Raw genomic sequence first — 23552 nt, 5'->3', positions numbered from 1 at the left:
CGGCCGCCTTGACCAAAGAGTTACACATATTTTCGATCATTATGTTTTTATATAGAGTAGTAACCAAGTTCGTAAAAAAATTAGCCACACTTCTGCTCTACTATTAGAGCACTGCCTTTAAAGCCAGTGGACACTATTGGTAATTTAATTACTCAAAATAATGGTTAGCATAAAACCTACGAGTAATGGGGAGACGGGTTGGTGGTATAAAACAATAAAACATTGTGAGAAACAGCTCCCTCTGAAGTGACGTAGTTTTGGAGAAAGAATAATTCTCCACATATTTGATTTCGAGACCTCAGATTTAGAACTTGAGGTCTCGAAATCAAGCATCTATACGCACAAAACTTCGTGTGACAAGGGTGTTTTTTTCTTTCATTATTATCTCGCAACTTCGACGACCAACTATGAGCTCAAACTTTCACAGCTTTATTTTATGCAGATTTTGAGATACACCAAGTGAGAAGACTTGTCTTGAACAATTATACCAATAGTGTACAGTTTCTTTAATTTAGGCTCTCGGACACTTCAGTCCGTCTTGGTAGTTCGTACCTTCCATCTTTCCCTTATGTGTTTAAATCTGTACACTCAACCTGCGATATTGATGTTTGGCTCACAAACACCCTAATGCACTTAAAAGGATATAACATGAGCTAAGCTTCCCTTCACCCGCTGGGTATGAATCTTTGGGTGAAACTATTTAACAACAATCTCTTATGTTGAACAGAACTAATCGGGTTGTCTGATGTCCAAGATGTGATGTATACATTAGCGTGTTGTTAACAACCACACCTTGTGTCAGAGCCTCTAGGCACCCTACAGCATGTCTTCAGCTGTTAAAATGCCCAAACGAGTTCGTGCATCACGGGATTCGATAGAGGATCTTCTCTGTGGGAAGTTTTTTTGACATTGACATGTTGAGATTGGAACAGTCTCTTTCACATCTAAAACTCGTTGCGGGTTATTTTTGTAAGACGTTTGGCTTTCTTGTGATGATGAGCGTCAATCTGTCTTGCAAGATGGGTGACATCGTTATAGTCAGCATTCACCTTGAGGGGTCCGGGCCCGTTTTGCGGCCCGGGAAAATAGTAGGTCGTTGATGATCTCTGGTGCAATCAAGGTCTTTTCACAGACACCTTTTGACCCTTTAAATTCATCTGAAATGATTTAAAGGGACACACCGGCCGAATTGGGCTATTTGGGCTACAAAATAGACTAATAAATGTATTCAACGGGTTTCCAGCAATGAAGAAGAACAGTCCTTAAATAAAATCATCAAATTTGGCCGTTTTTGAGCATTTTAAAACAAAACGAAGGTCGCGTGATTGTTCTAACCAAAAAGTGGTACAAACAATCACGTGACCGTCCGGGCTAGTTTTACTTCCAGCCGTCTAAAAGTAACTTACCAAACCAAATTTAAATCTTAACGGAAGCTTGTTATATGGCCCCACAGCGTGGAGCAATCGGAACGTAAGACTCGGGGCATATCACGTACCGCACATGCCGTGTCTCGTGGGGGGCTGGAGGTGTAATCCCGGGCGCTATGAACTCCCAGCTTGCGGGTCTCGCCGTGAGCCTGGGAGGGGTTGGGAGCCAGACATCAGAGTACATGTTTGTCATCGTGGGTTTGTCAGTCGGTACACCTCGTGTCAAATCCGTTATTTCTTATGATCACAACGTTCCAATATTATACTCTGTTTTGTTTCATGGCTCCTAATTTCTTTTTGCTAGGAGTTTTCAGGAAACAATAAAAAAACATTGATGATGTCAAAACGTAGGAACACCGCATTTTGTTATATTGACAGTGTTATTGTGTGAGTAGCTTTAAAAATGTTTTATGAAGAAGAAAAAAGGGATTAAAAAAACCGGAGCCCCCGATCGAAAAAAGAACAGGTAAAAAATAATTTTGTATAAAAGGTTGAAAAAAAAAAAAATTCCCTCAAAGCATAATTTTGTCAAAAAAACATTTTTTAATTCTGTGAATGAAGTGTTATTTTTGAGATTGTTGAGGTATTATTTGGTTACGTTCCAAGCTACGCAGCTACTCAGCTACGCTTACGTTCCTTCAAGTTACGCTATAATATAAAAAAGTACGTTTTTCAAGCCCGAGTCAAGCTACGCTTACGTTCCATATGCAGCTACGTTTACGTTCCAAGATATCCAGCTACGCTTATACCTTCCAAAATATGACGTTCCAAGCTACGCTTACATTCCAAGTTTTGCTTACGTTCCTTCTCAAGTTACGCTATATATACAAAAGGTACGCTTTCAATCCTGAGTCAAGTTACGCTTACGGTCCATACGCAGCTACGTTTACGTTCCAAGATACCCAGCTACGCTTACGTTCCAAGATATGCTTACGTTCCAAAAGATAAGATTATGTTCTAAGCTACACAGCTTCTCAGCTATACTTACGATCCATACGCAGCTACGTTTACGTTCCAAGATACCCAACTATGCTTACGTTCCAAGATATGCTTACGTTCCAAAAGATATGGTTACGTTCCAAGCTACGCAGCTACTCCATATCCATACAAGCCATATACATCATTTAAGTTTGTTACGCTAAAATCAAAAATTACGCTTTCAATCCCGAGTCAAGCTAGGCTTACGTTTCAAGATTTGCAGCTACGCTTACATTTCAAAATACATTCTCACAAGGACGCTTTTGAATCCCTCACGATTCCCTCCCTTTTTTTTTACAGCAACCATCTATAAAAACATTATTTATGATTCTACAGCCCTAAACTGCGTACACAGTGAGCCGGTGTGTCCCTTTAATGTTAAATGCAGTACAATATACTTCAAAGTGAAACGATGCAAAATGGTTTAAACATGCTTATGTAGGCTAGGCGTCCACCCCAAGTAAATTTGACCGCCATTCATTTTAAGGGTGGTTACCAAATACCAATTCCCCCTTAAAACTGGACACTGAACTGAGGTGCGTTTTCGCAACTGTAATCGATAACTCTTGCAGTCATTATCTAATGGTGATTATCTAATGGTCAGTTCAACCGAAACAGTTATTGGTTGTGAACATGACCGCCAAAACGCACTCCTGAGTTGAGACCAAAACACTTGCATGATTGTGGCCATCGTTACATTTTGATTTTGTCTATTGTTGCATGGTACATAGTGGTCTAATGAGAAAACACTGATAGGTGCGATTATCCGAGAATGAAAGGAGGAAAATTAAATCAGTCGACACGGTGTACTGAGGACATTCACACGGTGGCCCAGTTTTAGCAAAGAGGAATTTAGACTGGTCACTGTCTTTAACCGCATGACGGGCACTGGTGGTCTAACAGGCCAAATGATTTCATTGGATAAACGTGCTGTGACGTAAGCTTTCCGTTCGTTTAGCTTCCCTGGGGCGACCCCGGTGTGTGGCGTGTTTTTTTTCCAGGACGAATGTGGGTAATTATCTGCACACGTTCGTCCTGGAAAAAAAGAACCGCCACACACCGGGGTCGACCCAGGGAAACGAACGCACCCATTATCGAATGTGTTATTGGGTGCGTTCGTTTAGCTTCCCTGGGTCGACCCCGGTGTGTGACGGTTTTTGTTCCCAGGACGAACGTGTGCAGATAATTACCCACGTTCGTCTTGGAGAAAAAAAAACTGCCACACACCGGGGTCGACCCAGGGAAGCTAAACGAACGCACCCATGGTGTCAGCTTGCACTTTGCATCGTCTGCATGCAGAGTGTGCCCAACCTTGCGTATACATTAGTGTTGTTTTATAAACAAGCGCTCATGATTTATTGGGGACCAAGGGCAAAACAAAAAGGATTCTAATAGTAATCATAATAATAAATAGTATGTATTTGTAATGCGCCAAATCAATCTTTACAGATACTGACTTGGTGCATTATATTTTCGAAAGGATTCTGGTGGTCTATTGGGACTATGTTGATATGTACAAAGAAAAGACAAAATAATGCTCCACGAAGGATGCAGTTTTTAGTATGTTAGTATATAAAGGGTGAATTGACTGCGCATCTCCGTGTGAAATGAGTGCCAGATCAAAGAAACATCTGGAAAAGTTATCGTGTCAGAAGGTATGGCTTTATTCACGAGCCTAGAAGTGTGACGTCAGATGTTCAGGCTACAGCGAAGTGTTCCATTTGGTATATCGATTCTGTAACTCAAAGTAAACCACTCATCCTAAACATAGATGTTAACTTCAAAAAAATTGTCATGGTATTTTCAAAAGAACATGATTAATCATCAACGTTTCATTAGCGAAGTGGCAGCTGGTACAACATTATCATGACAGCAGCATTTGCAAACAGTCATCAACAATAAGAATCTGAGTGTATGATTCGTGCATGAATCGTTTCTCAGATTCGAATAAACTTCGATGAACAAGAGTCCATTTTCTTTTAAAGATTTGTTTTGCAAGTTGGGATAGACCAAGTGAGAATATAATCGTCTTTGACAATTTACCAAATGTGTCGAGTACCTTGAAAGATAGTAGCTTCCAGGCTTATTGCTTTAAGAAGCGATACTCATCGCTGATCAATCTTGCAGTTTCCAAATGGAATCTATTTGGGGATTGTGTATCAATAACTAAAAATCGTCGATTACCGCCAAAATATAACAGTGACGGGGTTCAAATTTGCACCGGCACACTCGGGTGGGGTATCCGCAAGAAGTAATCACGCTAGTTCGGCTTTTCGGGGTGCCACGAAAATTAAAAAGGTTATTCCCCGGGCAGGAAAAAGGGAAGAGCGGCCATCTTGTTCTTCTAATAGTCAACTCTGGAAATCGCGTTTTGACGGTGCAAATCGACCAAGTTGAGCATCCTGAACAACTTTCCTGTGTGGAGTCATGCAAAATTCGCAAAACCTCGGGAATTACAACTTTTTGGTGCAAAAGTGACGTCATAATTTGACCAAAAATCGTCGATTACCGCCAAAGTAAAACATTGACGGGGTTCAAATTTGCACCGGCACACTCGAGTGGGGTATCCGCAAGAAGTAATCACGCTAATTCGGTTTTCGGGGTGCCACGAAAATTAAAAAGTTTATTCCCCGGGCAGGGAAAAGGGAAGAGCGGCCATCTTGTTTTTCTAATAGTCAACTCTGGAAATCGCGTTTTGACGGTGCAAATCGACCAAGTTGAGCATCCTGAACAACTTTCCTGTGTGGAGTCATGCAAAATTCGCAAAACCTTGGGAATTACAACTTTTTTGTGCAAAAGTGACGTCATAATTTGACCAAAAATTGCGATTACCGCCAAAGTAAAACATTGACGGGGTTCAAATTTGCACCGGCACCATCGGGTGGGGTATCGGCAAGAAGTAATCACGCTAATTCGGCTTTTCGGGGTGCCTCGAAAATTAAAAAGGTTATTCCCCGGGCAGGGAAAAGGGAAGAGCGGCCATCTTGTTTTTCTAATAGTCAACTCTGGAAATCGCGTTTTGACGGTGCAAATCGACCAAGTTGAGCATCCTGAACAACTTTCCTGTGTGGAGTCATGCAAAATTCGCAAAACCTTGGGAATTACAACTTTTTTGTGCAAAAGTGACAACATAATTTGACCAAAAACTGCGATTACCGCCAAAGTAAAACATTGACGGGGTTCAAATTTGCACCGGCACCATCGGGTGGGGTATCGGCAAGAAGTAATCACGCTAATTCGGCTTTTCGGGGTGCCTCGAAAATTAAAAAGGTTATTCCCCGGGCAGGGAAAAGGGAAGAGCGGCCATCTTGTTTTTCTAATAGTCAACTCTGGAAATCGCGTTTTGACGGTGCAAATCGACCAAGTTGAGCATCCTGAACAACTTTCCTGTGTGGAGTCATGCATGCAAAATTCGAAAAACCTTGGGAATTACAACTTTTTGGTGCAAAAGTGACGTCATATATTGACCAAAAATCGTCGATTACCGCAAAAGTAAAACATTGGCGTGGTTCAAATTTGCACCGGCACACTCGGGTGGGGTATCCGCAAGAAGTAATCACGCTAATTCGGCTTTTCGGGGTGCCTCGAAAATTAAAAAGGTTATTCCCCGGGCAGGGAAAAGGGAAGAGCGGCCATCTTGTTTTTCTAAAAGTCAACTCTGGAAATCGCGTTTTGACGGTGCAAATCGACCAAGTTGAGCATCCTGAACAACTTTCCTGTGTGGAGTCATGCAAAATTCGAAAAACCTTGGGAATTACAACTTTTTGGTGCAAAAGTGACGTCATATATTGACAAAAAATCGTCGATTACCGCCAAAGTAAAACATTGGCGTGGTTCAAATTTGCACCGGCACACTCGGGTGGGGTATCTGCAAGAAGTAATCACGCTAATTCGGCTTTTCGGGGTGCCTCGAAAATTAAAAAGTTGTTCCCCGGGCAGGGAAAAGGGAAGAGCGGCCATCTTGTTTTTCTAATAGTCAACTCTGGAAATCGCGTTTTGACGATGCAAATCGACCAAGTTGAGCATCCTGAACAACTTTCCTGTGTGGAGTCATGCAAAATTCGCAAAACCTTTGGAATTACAACTTTTTTGTGCAAAAGTGACATCATATATTGACCAAAAATCGTCGATTACCGCCAAAGTAAAACATTGGCGTGGTACAAATTTGCACCGGCACACTCGGGTGGGGTATCCGCAAGAAGTAATCACGCTAATTCGGCTTTTCGGGGTGCCACGAAAATTAAAAAGGTTATTCCCCGGGCAGGAAAAAGGGAAGAGCGGCCATCTTGTTTTTCTAATAGTCAACTCTGGAAATCGCGTTTTGACGGTGCAAATCGACCAAGTTGAGCATCCTGAACAACTTTCCTGTGTGGAGTCATGCAAAATTCGCAAAACCTTGGGAATTACAACTTTTTGGTGCAAAAGTGACGTCATAATTTGACCAAAAATCGTCGATTACCGCCAAAGTAAAACATTGACGGGGTTCAAATTTGCACCGGCACACTCGAGTGGGGTATCCGCAAGAAGTAATCACGCTAATTCGGTTTTCGGGGTGCCACGAAAATTAAAAGTTTATTCCCCGGCCAGGTAAAAGGGAAGAGCGGCCATCTTGTTTTTCTAATAGTCAACTCTGGAAATCGAGTTTTGACGGTGCAAATCGACCAAGTTGAGCATCCTGAACAACTTTCCTGTGTGGAGTCATGCAAAATTCGCAAAACCTTGGGAATTACAACTTTTTGGTGCAAAAGTGACGTCATAATTTGACCAAAAATCGTCGATTACCGCCAAAGTAAAACATTGACGGGGTTCAAATTTGCACCGGCACACTCGAGTGGGGTATCCGCAAGAAGTAATCACGCTAATTCGGTTTTCGGGGTGCCACGAAAATTAAAAAGTTTATTCCCCGGCCAGGTAAAAGGGAAGAGCGGCCATCTTGTTTTTCTAATAGTCAACTCTGGAAACGAATGGCCCGAGGGCGAAACCCGAGGGCCATTCGATTCAACACACTTTGATTTCAATTCATAAATACCTTTTCGGTCAAAAACATCATCACTTTTTGGTCAAAAAGTAAAATAAATGCAAAAATTATATTCTTAATGATTTCTTTCAACACAACACCCCTCCAACTATGAAATAGTAAAGCCCTCCTCCCGCCCTCGGGTAAACAACTCCTTATAAGGGAATGCTGTGCGCGTCGCGCATATTGCGTGATGTGGCACAACTTACTGTTTCAGCCGTTGCTCTCGACCAATAGTAATGAAGAAACTGTCCTATCAGAACAGGTGCAAGTTCGCGTGTCACGCCCATGAATTAACACTTTTTACCGGTCATAAACAAAGGTTTATACACACCCACGTGACGCGCTCTCCATCAATAGGATTAGCAAAACTGTCAGAGTTATTTATGAATGTAGTTTAAGATTATTTCTGACATAACTTTGATTAACAAATTTAAGATAACTTAATAAGCAACAATTTAAGTAAAATTCCTGTTATCATATAATGATATTGAACTAAGTATCTTTGCAAACTTAATGTTAAGGGAGCTTACTCACTTACCATGTTTGTGTATGATAAATTAAGCAGTTTGAATTAATTTAAGAGAGTAGGCCTACTGGTTAAATTAAATTGATTTATCTGAGAAAAGACCTGCTTAAATGACTGTTGTAATTAAGTTACATTTTTTTAACATCTCAGCTAAACAATAATTTAACAATGTAGCTGTTCACTAACTTGTGGAAAGTCTTTACGATCATTTTGTAATACATGCGTAGTTCTAACTTGTGTAAAAATATATATTATGGTCTATGGCGCCATTTACTCTTTCCATTCGACCTTAACTTTATAATGACAGTTTCACCAATTTGCACAATGGGTGAATAGTTGTGTACCCATCGCGCCATTCGTGCAAAATAATGGCGCGATGTAACAGTAGCATGACGTCACAGGTGTGGGTTAGTCTATACCTGGCAAGAAGATACACACATGGTGTTACCGCAAACCAAATATATAAAGTTGTTCAGGATGCTCAACTTGGTCGACTTGCACCGTCAAAACGCGATTTCCAAAACTGACTATTAGAAAAACAAGATGGCCACTTACCTTGTCCCTGCCCGGGGAATAAACTTTTTAATTTGCGAGCCACCTCGAAAAGCCGAATTAGCGTGATTTCTTCTTGCAGGTACCCCACTCGAGTGTGCCAGTGCAAATTTGAACCCCGTCACTGTTATATTTTGGATGTAATCGACGATTTTTGGTCAAATTATGACGTCACTTTTGCACCAAAAAGTTGTAATTACCAAAGTTTTGCGAATTTTGCTAATCTCCACACAGGAAACAAACAAACAAGCCAACACAATTCGGAATCGTTACCGCTGGTTTTATTAGTCACTGTCATCATTAATTCCAATCAAATACCAGCTATGTAATATTTTTTGAAGTACAGTATTTGAATTATCACATTATTACAAAAGCCAACATTGACACCGATTTAATGAAAGCTTTGATATATTTTTCTGTATTAAGTTTTTCACATTTACATCATTAGACCGTAAACATCTTTGGTTTAGCAGTGCTGTTAACACACCTGGATACACAAACCTAAAAAAAACATCACCATTACACATTTTGAAACTTTAAATACTTGATAAAACTAGTACACCAATACACTACAGTACAATTGCACCTGCATCGTCCTTAAAAACATTAATACTACACAGCTGATGCAACTTCCTCATCACTCTGCACTAATCTCATGCAAACCTAGTGGCCTACATGTACAGTATTTGGATTTCTTTCACAAGTCATTGTACTTCTATAGGCCTTTTTATGATGCATCAATCTTTTCCTGAAGACGAGCAGAGTATACTGTTCGAAACGTCCAGACCAAACCGCCTCTTTTCAGAGCCACCACTCCTTCAAAAGAGATTTTACTCATGGTGGTACCCGCAAGTTTTCTGATTATATTTATATTTATAGTTATATTTATATTTATATTTATATTTACTCTTATTGTCCACACCATTCAAAGCATCAAACACCATTTAATCATGTTGTACTTCATGATGACTTCAGTTTTCAGCAGATCAAGTTCATCTACTTCTATCTACTCTTTGTGGGGTTTGGACAAAATAAATACATATTTTCAGAGCCTAATGAATGATCAAAGTTAGTTGGTTATACTTTGATGTTGTGGGTGTTCTTTTAAACAGGTTCTTCATAGGCTGAGTCACAAAAGCTGTTGATTCACCAGGACCTAGATGTTGCCATTTGTTTAAAGTTCACTTTTGTATCACTTTTTATATTGAAGTACATGTACTATCAATAAGCTTCTTAGAAATTCAAACTTGATAAAGTCATTGTACCAGGCATTAATCAAATCGAATTCACAAAAGGCTTATACATGACTGGAATTATTTATACTGTTACAGGAAGGCCATTTTGTTTAACTAAAAACTTAACTTTATTCGAAAACCAGACTATGCATAAAATGATAGTCAATGAGCATGGAGGCCAACATCTGTTCTCCAGAATACTGACCCACAGACACCCCTTCGGATCGTTTCTTCTGTTCTCCAGAATACTGACCCACAGACACCCCTTCGGATCGTTTCTTCTGTTCTCCAGAATACTGACCCACAGACACCCCTTCGGATCGTTTCTTCTGTTCTCCAGAATACTGACCCACAGACAGCCCTTCGGATCGTTTCTTCTGTTCTCCAGAATACTGACCCACAGACACCCCTTCGGATCGTTTCTTCTGTTCTCCAGAATACTGACCCACAGACACCCCTTCGGATCGTTTCTTCTGTTCTCCAGAATACTGACCCACAGACACCCCTTCGGATCGTTTCTTCTGTTCTCCAGAATACTGACCCACAGACACCCCTTCGGATCGTTTCTTCTGTTCTCCACAATACTGACCCACAGACACCCCTTCGGATCGTTTCTTCAACATTAACTCAGTATAAAATCTCACTCAAAGGTGCTTGACAATCATTGGCTTTTCTAACACAGTAGTACTGATATGTATTAATATTGCACAAACATGTATCAATTAGTTATCCTTTAGTGTTTTGGCTCAACAGATAATGTGTTACACATTATGACTGTATTGAGCATTTTATGATTTTGCCAAATAATAAATGAATGATAAAGTCTAATACAATGAAGCAAAACACTGGAAATACCAGTGCAATAAGCTTGGAGTTTACCAACAGTCAAGGGATAAGATGTCATGTGACGTAAGTGATACTGGTAGGCAACTCAAGCTCTGGTGTTTCTGTTCAGCAGAGTGTGGGTTCGAATCCTGGTCGTGATACTTGTGTACCTGAGCAAGACACTTTACTATAATTGCTTCTCTTCATCCAGAGGTAAATGAGTACCTGTGGGGCAGAGATGGTTCTTGTGATTGATTTAGCCGAGTAGCCCATATTTTCTGCAGGGGCTGTATACTCCCCAGGGAGCTGAGATGGTTTAAAGAATGTACTAAATGGCCCAGTGACCAGGGGTAATAATGTTGGATGCGGTTTGAGATGCTCTTTGGGTGTGAAGAGCGCTATATAAATATTGGTCATTATTATTATTCTACTTACAAAGACATGTCATGTGGTTGCTTCAACTGATGAAATGGCTTTATATGATTGAGCTATTTAATTGGACTGATGAGGCATCATGACATGTAATATCTTAAACAGCTTAAGATTCCCAAATCATAGAGACATAAAACAACTACATCAAGGTCATACTTGGCATGCTGTCTCTTTATATTTCTTCACTATTATTGCACATCATTGTTATATAAGAAACCCAACATAAAGTTTGTTTTCTTACCCATATTTTCCTTGTAACTGATAGAACACTGTTCTTTTCAACCATAAATTCATTTCACTAAAGGAGCCATCCTTCTTTCTTTGCGATATACCCATGAGAGTCGAGGACAACTCAACTCCGTGCGAATTTTGTGACGGCAACATTCGTATCACATTTGCATTTGCAGGAAGTATGAACCGGGCTTAAGGTACTGGACACCTTTGGTAAATTTGAACTCAATTTTGAACTCACGATGTTTTATACTATCAACAGCTCTCTTTTACATGTTAAATAATTTGCGTCTCATGATCGCAGAGACAAAAATTATTTTCAGGACATTGTTTTACTCATTTTTCAAAAACTACAGCACCTCAGCAAGTAACATTTTCAGGGAAGCTTTCCACTATCATTATCTTCAAACTGTGTAAGTTTAATGTAAATCTGTGGACATTGTGTTTTTTGTCCTACAAAAAGTACCCTGACCGTTTGATTGTGAAGTTATTTCTGATGACAGGTATCCTTTGATTAGTTTGAGGCGGTATAAGATGTCTTGCACATATGTCTAAAAATGGCAAGAAAATTTGTTTGACACGCTCGTTGTGTTCTATGTTTTAATTCTTTGAATAAATAATGACTAACAACCACACCACTTTATGTCCTGCTTCATTGACTCCAATCTATTGCCATGGATAACATCTTCATTTTGGAGATAGTTAGACTGCAGAAAATAAAAAGAAAACAACACAAATTGACAGATTAGTCTGATGATGAAAAGAAATTGTGTAGGGCATGAAAATTAACAAAGTGTACACTTGTCTGCTGGTCATGTTAAGAACCTACAATTCTGGTTACATATAATTTGGTTTCCAACCCTTATACCGATGTGTATTATACCAGGTTCACACAACCCTGTAACCTTAGAAAGAACGTGCCAATTACCCTGATGTAAAAAATGTACCAAGTCGGGACGCAATTGCTGTCAAAATGAATCAATTTGTCAAACTAAAAACTCTGCCCAACTGTACTGCTTCTACGTGAAAAGTGTTTCTGACTCGCAGCCACTGAGTCTTCATCTAGACCAATTAGTGCAAGTGGTTGTTTCTAATTTGAAATGGTCGCTGGCAGTCCTGCATTTTTGTTACGACCACAGAGATCTCACTAAGATGCTACCACACTGCTTGTACGATAATGGCATTCCCACTACAGCTTTTCCCAGATTATTGTTGGCTAAGACCCAGCTACCTTTATTTTTAACATGTTCAAAATAAGCATGGGGAGAGAACGCAGCATCCTGACGTAGGAGATCCCACACCGATCGAACCTTGCTCATCCTCCCATCTTTGGCTCTCTGCCGCTTTTCCATTGTAGTAGAAGTTGGTGTCTATGTCAAAATTGTTTTGACCCACCCATACCAAATTACAATTGTTAAATATTGAATGACTTCCATTATGTAATCTATAAACTGAAGAACCAAGTAATGCCCTAAATGAACCAGATATTGTAGGTCTCGAACATGTATTTTTTTCGATGGCTAACAAACCACTTTGCAGTGTGTCAGGAATGAGATGATCTTGGCCAGCCGGCATTTTGTTCTTGTTTTTCTTCATTTGTAAGAACTACACAAAATGATAGCATATATAATTTTTAAAAAAAAACTGAGTTTGGATTTTCAGTCATTTCTTTTGACCCACCCACCCACAATTCCGAGGGCAAAAAGAAATTGTTTATGATTGAGAATTCAGAATGACCCTTTAGACACTCGTATAAGAGGATGAGATTGAGTCATGCACACTGAGCCTCACATCAAGGAAATCCTATTTAGGAGTCATGACATAACATTGTACAAAGTAAATTCTCTAAGGACACAGCTTTAAATCAATTAAACTTGTGTTCAGTGACAGACAAAGTAAAACTTGTTCAAAATGTAGCATCTTTGTATACATACCCGCTGTTGTTGCTTAGTGAGCATTTGTTTGACAAGCGCCATAAATGCAGGTTCCACATTGACTGACATCTTAGCACTGGTTTCATAGAACATAAGATCAAAGGCACTGGCAAGCTGTAAGAACAAATCAAATTAGCAACAATTAATGTTATGAATCTAGTTTTAATCAAGACACAATATTACATATACAAGCTAGTCTACTACAGATACTACGTTCATCCATGGTTTAACTTAGTGATTTGTTGTTGACTGGCTGGCTGACTTTACGGATCGTATCCAACATGGCACAACCCTGGATAAGTGCAACTTCTCATCAGTGTATCTTGTTTCAAATCAACAGTTTAGCATTAACATAATCTTCATGCCAAAATTTATCCAACAGTTTACAGCAGACCTTACAGTCTGAGTCAAAGATTTGTGTGTGAGAGTAGGTATACAATGTACACAGTCAAACCGGGGACTTAACAAAAGAGGACAATAGAGTCCAAGGTTCGGGAAAGGTTCACAATTGGAAAACGTGTAAAAAACCAATGGAAGATGTTGCACACAAACAGTTTGAGTGTAAACAAAAGAGGGACAGCAGGAGGTCCACGGTTGCAGGCATATACAAGCTTGGGTGCGTCTGTTAGTAAATGTTTTTTTCTTCTTTGGCCCTTTTAACACTACTCACAGGGCAACCCAGGGAAATATCGACCAGCACTTTCACATCTGGATTGATTTACCCGTGATCATAGAGTAAGGAACCTTCTCTATGACCAGATCTTCCCCAGGGATGAGCGAGCCCTGCTCTGGAGTAAGGGTAAAGGGTAAAACCCTGAGGTATTCTTGAATTGTGCAACCAAAACCCTGTGAAATAGGGACCTAGGCTGGGACAGCGAGGAAGCGCGCCAGGGTGACTGAGAAGTAAACAAATTCTCACCAGAGCTGTATTCCAGGTCAAAAGAGATAAAGCGTGACCAGGATTTTTTTTCACCGGTTAAATATGACAGACATATTATTGTTAAATATGAAAGACATATTATTGTTTCAACATACTATTGTTGGAATGTCTTACATTGATAGCCCTCATTGTTGAAACTCTCTTGCAACTGCTGTCATCACACTTGTTGCCAACGAGCACTTTACAAACATCTAATGAAGCATTCTAAATAAAGGAATGGAATCTTTATTATAGGTTAACATACACAAGTCAAGACAGGATTAATAAGTGTTTACGAATCATGTATTATGTATAGACCAAAATTCATCCAGGCGATTCAAAGTGCGTTATAAAGCTAGTGTACTTTGTGTGTAAGATGACAAAAGCAAGGCTTCAGTAGATTTTCAAACTAAGATCCAGAATTTAAATCTGCAATAACGTTCAAAGCCAGGAAGCTGCATCGATAACCACCATGTGAGTTCAAATGCAATTGAAAACCAAGCCTGCATCCAGTCAGTGTTTTTTTTTTTTACGTCCTGTCAGCCAGAGACGATCTGCTGAAGATCATAAACCAGTCTACCATCGAATCCTATCAACTAGACCCTGTTCCATTCTGGCTACTCCAACAGTACATTGCATTAATTCCTCCCAATGAAATTGTTAACACCACCTCACAATGCTCTGCAGTTTCTCCTTTGAACTTGGCAAGGCTGTTATCACTTAAATTCTTAGGAAACCTTCACTGGACAAAGACCAACTCCGTAATTAGCTCAAAGTGTCTAATCTTCTTTGTTAATTAGCCATGCTCATTGAATGGGTTGTAGGCACTGGACTAAAACAACACATCAATAAGTACTCTCTTGCAGATCCCCTACAATCAGCCAACAAAGTCGACCACAGCACCGAAACGGCATTATTATGTATTCAAAATGACATTCTGAAGATACTGGACAGTAACAACGACATAGTTTTTTTTATGCATGAAAATAACACTCAACTGGTTCGACTTATTTCTCTTAAGTTTTTAGTTTTTACCATACAACATTTTGTCATCAGGAATTCCACAGACTAAACACTGAGCCAAATTTGTGGCTTACACATAGAAATAGAACCCGGAGAACGCTGAGTGTCTCATTGTGCGTGCGGTTTCGTTGTGAGACCATTTTTATGGACGCGCACACGCCATTTTCGTAACGCGTGTATGGCAAAATATTTTGCCATACAATTTTGCCATACAATGACATCATCATTGACCAATGAAAACACTAGAAATGGTCTATGTGCGCTGACATATTGCCATTTTGCCATCTGCGCGTGTCACACGACGATAATTTTGCCATACGCGCGTATTGCGCGGTATTGGTACGCCGCGTCCACAGACGACACAGAGGGTGGTCAAGCTCAGCATTCTCCGGGTTCTATTTCTATGGGCTTACAATATCAAATGACTCTCATAATCTTACTATTATTGTGTATTCGGATTACGAATTATTCTTTTTTCGTGGACGTAATTATAATTTGGGCAGCATCTCAACAATGCTACCATCTTTTGAAATTTCCATAGCATTAAAATGCTTTGCCTTTAGTTCATTAAAGTAGAGCACTACACAGTGACTATGTTTTATGCATTACTACCCACCCCCCAAAAAAAAAAAAAATTTAAAAATAAAATAATACAATCTGCTTTGATACCTGTGATATATTTTCCAGCCAGCTAGTAATGTGGTTGAAGCTCAGTTCATTTCTCACATCAAACAGCAGAAGAATACCCTGCATAAAATATTAACAAAACCATGGTCAACCAGAAAATAAGTAACAACAGCATTTGGACAAAGACAACTGGACAGCCAAATCAATAACAAAACAGAGGTTAGTGTAATATTAACACTACATGTTCCGTGAGGTAAAAAAATACTTCTCAACCGATTCAACACCAACTCATTTGTGATTAATTTTATGATTGATACTATGACTATCAGAAAATTGTATTGGATTGTTTGCCTCTAGCATCATAACACAATTCGTATTAAACATAAACTACAGACTGCAAATTAAAAAAAGTAGAAATGAACTTTTATAAAAGCCATTTGAGACCCGCATTCTTGTTTTCATTAAGTGAGGAATGCAAAAATCTTTTCAAATTAAGGAGGAGCCAGGCATGGAATGTCCTTCTTTCAACTCTAAGTCTGCCTGCTGGAGCAGGTCTTTTTAAAATTAAAATAAAGAACAGATTTGCATTTCTTAGATCTTTTAAGATCTAAGAAATGCAAATCTCTTTCCTCCAGTCTTCTCTTTGTTTTCTATTTGTACCTTTTTTTACCTGGGAGACCAGTGGTTGCCACTGACTGGGCCATCCAATTGAAATAAGAAATAAATCAACCAAATTAATCCTGGTGTATCAATATTTTCAATGCTCAACCATATACTTTTGTCTTATTGTTCTCAAGAAACTTTGCAGCCAAATCCAGTGCATGCATTACCATTGCTCCTCTGTAGTAAGCTGTCGTGAGTGTTCGATATCTCTCTTGCCCTGCAGTGTCCCTGTAGGAAGTGAAAAGCACAATAATTCTTGACTTAGTTTTGGATTTCCTTTTATTTAGTCTAAGACCGCTTGAACTTAGTCTTGGATCCTTAAGACTTGCTTTGCTTTTGATATTTGGGACTTGGACTTTGACAGTTGGAATTTTGACTTTGCCCTTTGGGACATGGTCTATGACCTTTGGGACCTTTGGTCTAGAACATTTGGAACTCGATCTTGTACCTCGGGACATGATCTTGGAAATTTAGGACTCGGTACTGGACCTTCAGAAAATGGTCTTGAAACTTCTGGACCTAGTTCAAGTGCTTTTTAATGATCTCTGTACAGGCTGGTCCAGATTTTTGGCTTCTCCTTTATTTTAAATTATTACATTTGTTAACGTATGTTGGTTAACGTAAATTTTATTATTGTTATTAGAGTCTTTAGAAGTGTTCCAGTCAGCATACGAGCCTTTCCATGGGAAAGAAGCTGCACTGGTCTGTGTGAGCAACGATATTCTTTCTGCAATGGACAATGGTAACCTAACACCACTAGTCCTGCTAGACTTGTGAGTGCTTCCTTTGACACTGTTGACCACAAAATCCTTTTCTCTCGGCTCAAGAATCACCTTGGCATAAAGGACATAGCCCTAGCATGGTGTAAATCGTATCTCTTCAATAGAATTCAGCATGTATGTATTGGCACCGTGGTATCAGACCCTGTTGTTTTGAACTACTTTGGGCCCGCAGTGGTTTACGCTGTACACTTTACCGATTTGTGACATCAACCTAAAAATTTAATCTAAATCACCATGTGTACATAGACAACTCTCAGCTACATTATACATGAATCTTCTCCAAAAAAATCTACTATAAGAAAAGACTGAAACACACATGGCAGTGGCGTTTTTGTCATGGGGAAAGACCATCTTATTGTCACAGAAGTAACTGTGCAGTGCGATCCTATTTCCAGATCGAGATAGGTGATACAGGTTCCTTGTTATAGGTTCCTTCTATGGACCCCCAGGGTCCAGTCCTGATAACTTAAGACAGCTTGATGCTGCGTTATCAGAGATCCACTCAAAGTTTAAACCTACTGTCATCCTTCTTGAAGGTGACTTCAATTTGAGTGACATTGACTGGTCTAACAGCACTGTCAAACAGTACGCAAATGAATCCACCAAGTGTCAACTTCTCTTAAATATTTGTAATGATCAGAACTTGGAACAGCAGGTTTCTGAACCCACAAGAACCAAGGATCGAGCCAGCAACATCTTGAACTTGATTGTAATGACTCATCCTAACTCCATCAAGAACACCGAGGTAGTGGAAGGAATCAGTGATCATGATGCTGTTCTGAGTGATGTTGACCTACTTCAAAAAATAAGTAAGAAAAAACCAAGACAAATCTTCATCTATTGCAAGGGGAATATGCCAGGTGAAAAATACAACTTCAAAATATTTCATGATGAATTTTCCAGTGAGCATCCTCAACGATCCACCAATTATGAGAATTGGTTGTCAAGCAGACAATGGGGAAGAACATTCCTAGTAAACTTCAAAGATCTTGTGCCAACCAGCTGGGATTACTCACTCCATCAAACGTATCATGATTAGGAAAAATGCCAGAATGTACTAGAAGGCGAAGATGTCAAACTCTAGAACCGACTGGGACCAATTCAAGTCATTCCGGAAGAGTGTACAGAAGAAGATCCACGCCTCCTACTGGTCATACACCAACTGTATGCTAAATGATCCTGATAACAAACACAAGAAAGGTTTCTGCTGCTCATCAAAGCCAAGCGACAAGACAACACTGGTATTTCACCCCAATACACAACAATAAGACAATAAAGGGAAGGCCAAGATTCTCAACACACAGTTCAAATCTGTGTTCACTTCAGAAAATTCTCTCCAACCTACCATCATTGAGTGAGTCTACCTTTTCTGATGTCCAGTACATCCAGATTTCAGAGGAAGGTGTGCACAAGTTTCTGAAAGAAATTAACATCTCCAAGGCAACAGGTGCTGACTCAATCCCAGCTCGGACCTTGAAAGAGATGGCAGATGAAATTTCACCTACTCTCACATCCATCTTGCAGCCGTCCTACGATAGTGGAGAGGTTCCTCATGACTGACAGATTGCAAACGTAGCCCAAATATTCAAGAAGGGTGACTGCAGTACAGCCTCCAACTACAGGCCAGTGTCTCTCACCTCAATATCGTGTAAGATACTTGAACATATCATCTTCAGCCAAGTAATGGGCCATTATGACACGCATAACATCCTGACCAACTGTCAACATGGTTTCCATCGTGGTCGTTCCTGTGAGTCACAACTGATCATAACAGCCAATGACTTTGCCAAGGCCCTTGATGACAGAAATCAAGTTGACTCCATCATCCTTGACTTCGCAAAGGCTTTCGACCAAGTACCCTAGCCCACCTTGCCCATCACTCTGCCTCATTAATCTGCCAATACCTAAGCAATGTGCTAACCATATCTGAGCCCTGCCCACCCTAGCCCACCTTGCCCATCACTCTGCCTCATTAATCTGCCAATACCTAAGCAATGTGCTTACCATATCTGAGCCCTGCCCACCCTAGCCCACCTTGCCCATCACTCTGCCTCATTAATCTGCCAATACCTAAGCAATGTGCTTACCATATCTGAGCCCTGCCCACCCTAGCCCACCTTGCCCATCACTCTGCCTAATTAATCTGCCAATACCTAAGCAATGTGCTTACCATATCTGAGCCCTGCCCACCCTAGCCCACCTTGCCCATCACTCTGCCTAATTAATCTGCCAATACCTAAGCAATGTGCTAACCATATCTGAGCCCTGCCCACCCTAGCCCACCTTGCCCATCACTCTGCCTAATTAATCTGCCAATACCTAAGCAATGTGCTAACCATATCTGAGCCCTGCCCACCCTAGCCCATCTTGCCCATCACTCTGCCTCATTAATCTGCCAATACCTAAGCAATGTGCTAACCATATCTGAGCCCTGCCCACCCTAGCCCACCTTGCCCATCACTCTGCCTCATTAATCTGCCAATACCTAAGCAATGTGCTAACCATATCTGAGCCCTGCCCACCCTAGCCCACCTTGCCCATCACTCTGCCTCATTAATCTGCCAATACCTAAGCAATGTGCTTACCATATCTGAGCCTTGCCCACCCTAGCCCACCTTGCCCATCACTCTGCCTCATTAATCTGCCAATACCCAAGCAATGTGCTTACCATATCTGAGCCCTGCCCACCCTAGCCCACCTTGCCCATCACTCTGACTCATTAATCTGCCAATACCCAAGCAATGTGCTTACCATATCTGAGCCCTGCCCACCCTAGCCCATCTTGCCCATCACTCTGCCTCATTAATCTGCCAATACCTAAGCAATGTGCTTACCATATCTGAGCCCTGCCCACCCTAGCCCACCTTGCCCATCACTCTGCCTCATTAATCTGCCAATACCTAAGCAATGTGCTTACCATATCTGAGCCCTGCCCACCCTAGCCCACCTTGCCCATCACTCTGCCTCATTAATCTGCCAATACCTAAGCAATGTGCTTACCATATCTGAGCCCTGCCCACCCTAGCCCACCTTGCCCATCACTCTGCCTCATTAATCTGCCAATACCTAAGCAATGTGCTAACCATATCTGAGCCCTGCCCACCCTAGCCCACCTTGCCCATCACTCTGACTCATTAATCTGCCAATACCTAAGCAATGTGCTTACCATATCTGAGCCCTGCCCACCCTAGCCCACCTCGCCCATCACTCTGCCTCATTAATCTGCCAATACCCAAGCAATGTGCTAACCATATCTGAGCCTTGCCCACCCTAGCCCACCTTGCCCATCACTCTGCCTCATTAATCTGCCAATACCTAAGCAATGTGCTAACCATATCTGAGCCCTGCCCACCCTAGCCCACCTTGCCCATCACTCTGACTCATTAATCTGCCAATACCTAAGCAATGTGCTTACCATATCTGAGCCCTGCCCACCCTAGCCCACCTTGCCCATCACTCTGCCTAATTTATCTGCCAATACCTAAGCAATGTGCTTACCATATCTGAGCCCTGCCCACCCTAGCCCACCTTGCCCATCACTCTGCCTCATTAATCTGCCAATACCTAAGCAATGTGCTAACCATATTTGAGCCCTGCCCACCCTAGCCCACCTTGCCCATCACTCTGACTCATTAATCTGCCAATACCTAAGCAATGTGCTTACCATATCTGAGCCCTGCCCACCCTAGCCCACCTCGCCCATCACTCTGCCTCATTAGTCTGCCAATACCCAAGCAATGTGCTTACCATATCTGAAGCTGTATTTTCTTTCCATCAAGGGTAACAACCCTTTGTTTGAAGTCAAGACCTGCAACATATTAAAACAAATCAAAATTAGGCTTTAAAATTGGTTACTTCTTACACTTCATAAATTGGTTAATGATTCATTCGAACATGAACACGGAACTAGCTCACTTACATAGTAAGAAGGGGGAATTCAGTCAAAAGCTCAAAGTCTACGCGTTGAACTTCGTGTTACTACTTTACCACTTCAATAATTATGAATGGAAAACGACTTGATACCAGCGAGGGCAGCGAAAGGCAGTAACACACATGGGGTCCAAAGAGCTGGCTGCGGTCGGAATGTGTACAGTCTTTTACAGGCGCTGCGGTTCACATCCATAGTGTTTCCACTGGAGGTGGATGCAGCACTAATCGGATTAATTTGAGCTTCAGGGGTTGAGACTGGAGTTGTAACTCCTTCCTTGCTCTATTTGGTGATCAGTTAGATGCTTGGTAATCAATGACAATGATCATTCATCATGCTATTGCTGTACTATTGCTATGCTATCCACAAGCCATTTTAGAGATATGGTAGACACATATGACACTAGATTTGGTTGTTAAATTTGTCTGTATTCACCCGTTGGAGGTAGATGATTCACCCATGATTCACCGAACACCAAACAGTGCACTCAAAATCCTATTGAAAAGTGTACGCCGCCGTGCAGTGTGTATGGCCGTACTTACCAACTGTGGATGCATGGGAGCCAGTATCAATGAAATTATTTTCACAAAACCTACAAATCAAACATGTCTTTCCCACACTGCTATCCCCAAGCACAAGAATCTTAAAAGTAACATCGGCTTGAACATCATCCCTTTGTACACCAGCAACTGCATGGATCGCCATGCTTCTTCTCAAAACAACGACTTTATCACACAGTTCGTGTTCACTATTGTCTTGTTTTGCAGCTATCTGCTGGGACGTTCAACACATGATAAACAGCTGGCTGCTGCTTTGTTTATTATTATCCAAAGCCTACCAAAATACCCAAAAGAGGGCGCCCTATAGGCGTTCATCATCAAAACATTATTGAATCCAGGAATCCCAATTGAATCAGCTCATCAGCAGTATGAGCAGAATGTGGTGCGCGCAGAAGCGTGATGCTGATCATAACATGTGGGTGCTTTTAAATAACAACAAATTGTCAAAGAAAAAAAAGGGGAAAAAAGAAAAAAATACCCAACACCCAACCCTACAAAAACACACACCCAAAACACAAACATTGTGCAGAAGCACAGAGAGCAATCCCGATTGACCCCGAAGGAAGCGGTGATTGATACCTTCCTCTATGTTGATACTTACGTATAGGATAATGCCCGAGGTGCGCGCCATTCGTGGGTAAGAATGGCCCGAGGGCGAAGCCTGAGGGCCATTCGTACCCACGAATGGCGCGTTCACCGAGGGCATTATGCGACTTAACCCACACCTGTGACGTCATGCTATTGTTAAAATCGCTCCATTATTTCGCACGAATGGCGCGATATTGTTTAATTTTTAAGTCAATTGTTTGTATGTATTACGTAAGCTTGTTAACTCCAGTGAACACCACTGGTGGTGCGTGAACAATGGACGAAGACCAACACTTAGGAAATATGCTCGTTCCGTCGATAGTGGCATCATAGATCGGGAGCGAAAGTGGCAGCAGATAAGTGCTTTTGTTTCTTGACTTTAATTAAATTTATTCAAGTTAGTGATAGAAACAGACTATCAGATGATGTTGTAGCCGACTTTCTCGGTCTACAAAAAACCCAAAAGGTGAAGATAAAAAAAGTGACCTACCCGCGTACAAGCCTGTAGTTTCAGATTTGTTTTTAATAAACAAATTTAAGCTGCCTTTATGATCAACAATTTCAGTTGAATTCCTGTTATTTTATGATGATATTGAAAAAAGTATCTTTGCAATCTTAAATTTTAGGGACTTTTTTTACTCACTTACCATGTTTGTGTATGATAAATTAAGCATTTTGAATTAACAAAAACGAAAAAACAAAAATACTGGTTAAAATGAAATTGATTTATCTGACTTTAAGACCTGCTTAAATTACTGTTGTAGTTCTGTCTGTAATTATTTTTAACATCTCAGCTAAATAATAATTTAATAATGTAGCTGTTCACTTGTGGAAAGTGTTAACGATCATTTTGCAATACATGTGTAGCTCTATTAACCTGTGTTAAAAACCATTAAAAACAAAATAATATATGGTCCATGGCGTCATTGACTTCATTTACTTTATTCCCTAACTCTTTTATGCACAATGGGTGAATAGATGTACCCATCGCGCCATTCGTGCAAAATAATGGAGCGATTTAACAATAGCATGACGTCACAGGTGTGGGTTAATAACATGGTATACTCATTCAAACGGGGACCTATAACAAAAGAGGACAGTAGAGTCGACGGTTCGGGCAAGGTCCACGGTTGTTTGTTTGTTGAGGTGTTGGGGTGTCGGGCTGGGTTTTTTATGTATTGATTTGTTTTTTGTTTCTTCTTTTTTTCATGCGTCTGCTTGGTACATTGGGCCTCCCCTAGTCTGTTATTTCTTCCTCCATGGTTATAATTAGTGTTAAAAAAAATCATAATGTCACGAAAC

At 40.7% G+C, this 23552-nt stretch overlaps 1 protein-coding gene across 1 annotated transcript; it reads right to left on the bottom strand.

Moving 5' to 3' along the window:
- Positions 1-8766: 8766 nt before the first annotated feature.
- LOC139937317 (ras-related protein Rab-13-like) lies at positions 8767-21877 on the bottom strand. Its single transcript, XM_071932423.1, has 7 exons — positions 21645-21877; positions 20922-20982; positions 16560-16620; positions 15772-15849; positions 14215-14304; positions 13161-13274; positions 8767-11933 (listed from the first exon to the last, which is right to left on the bottom strand). The coding sequence occupies exons 1-7, from the start codon at positions 21805-21807 to the stop codon at positions 11850-11852; spliced, it is 651 nt and encodes a 216-aa protein (XP_071788524.1). The 5' UTR covers positions 21808-21877; the 3' UTR covers positions 8767-11849.
- Positions 21878-23552: the final 1675 nt, after the last annotated feature.

The sequence above is a fragment of the Asterias amurensis genome, chromosome 5 (genome assembly GCF_032118995.1).
Source record: "Asterias amurensis chromosome 5, ASM3211899v1".
Classification (NCBI taxonomy): domain Eukaryota; kingdom Metazoa; phylum Echinodermata; class Asteroidea; order Forcipulatida; family Asteriidae; genus Asterias; species Asterias amurensis.
This window is presented reverse-complemented; position numbering and strand designations above follow the sequence as displayed.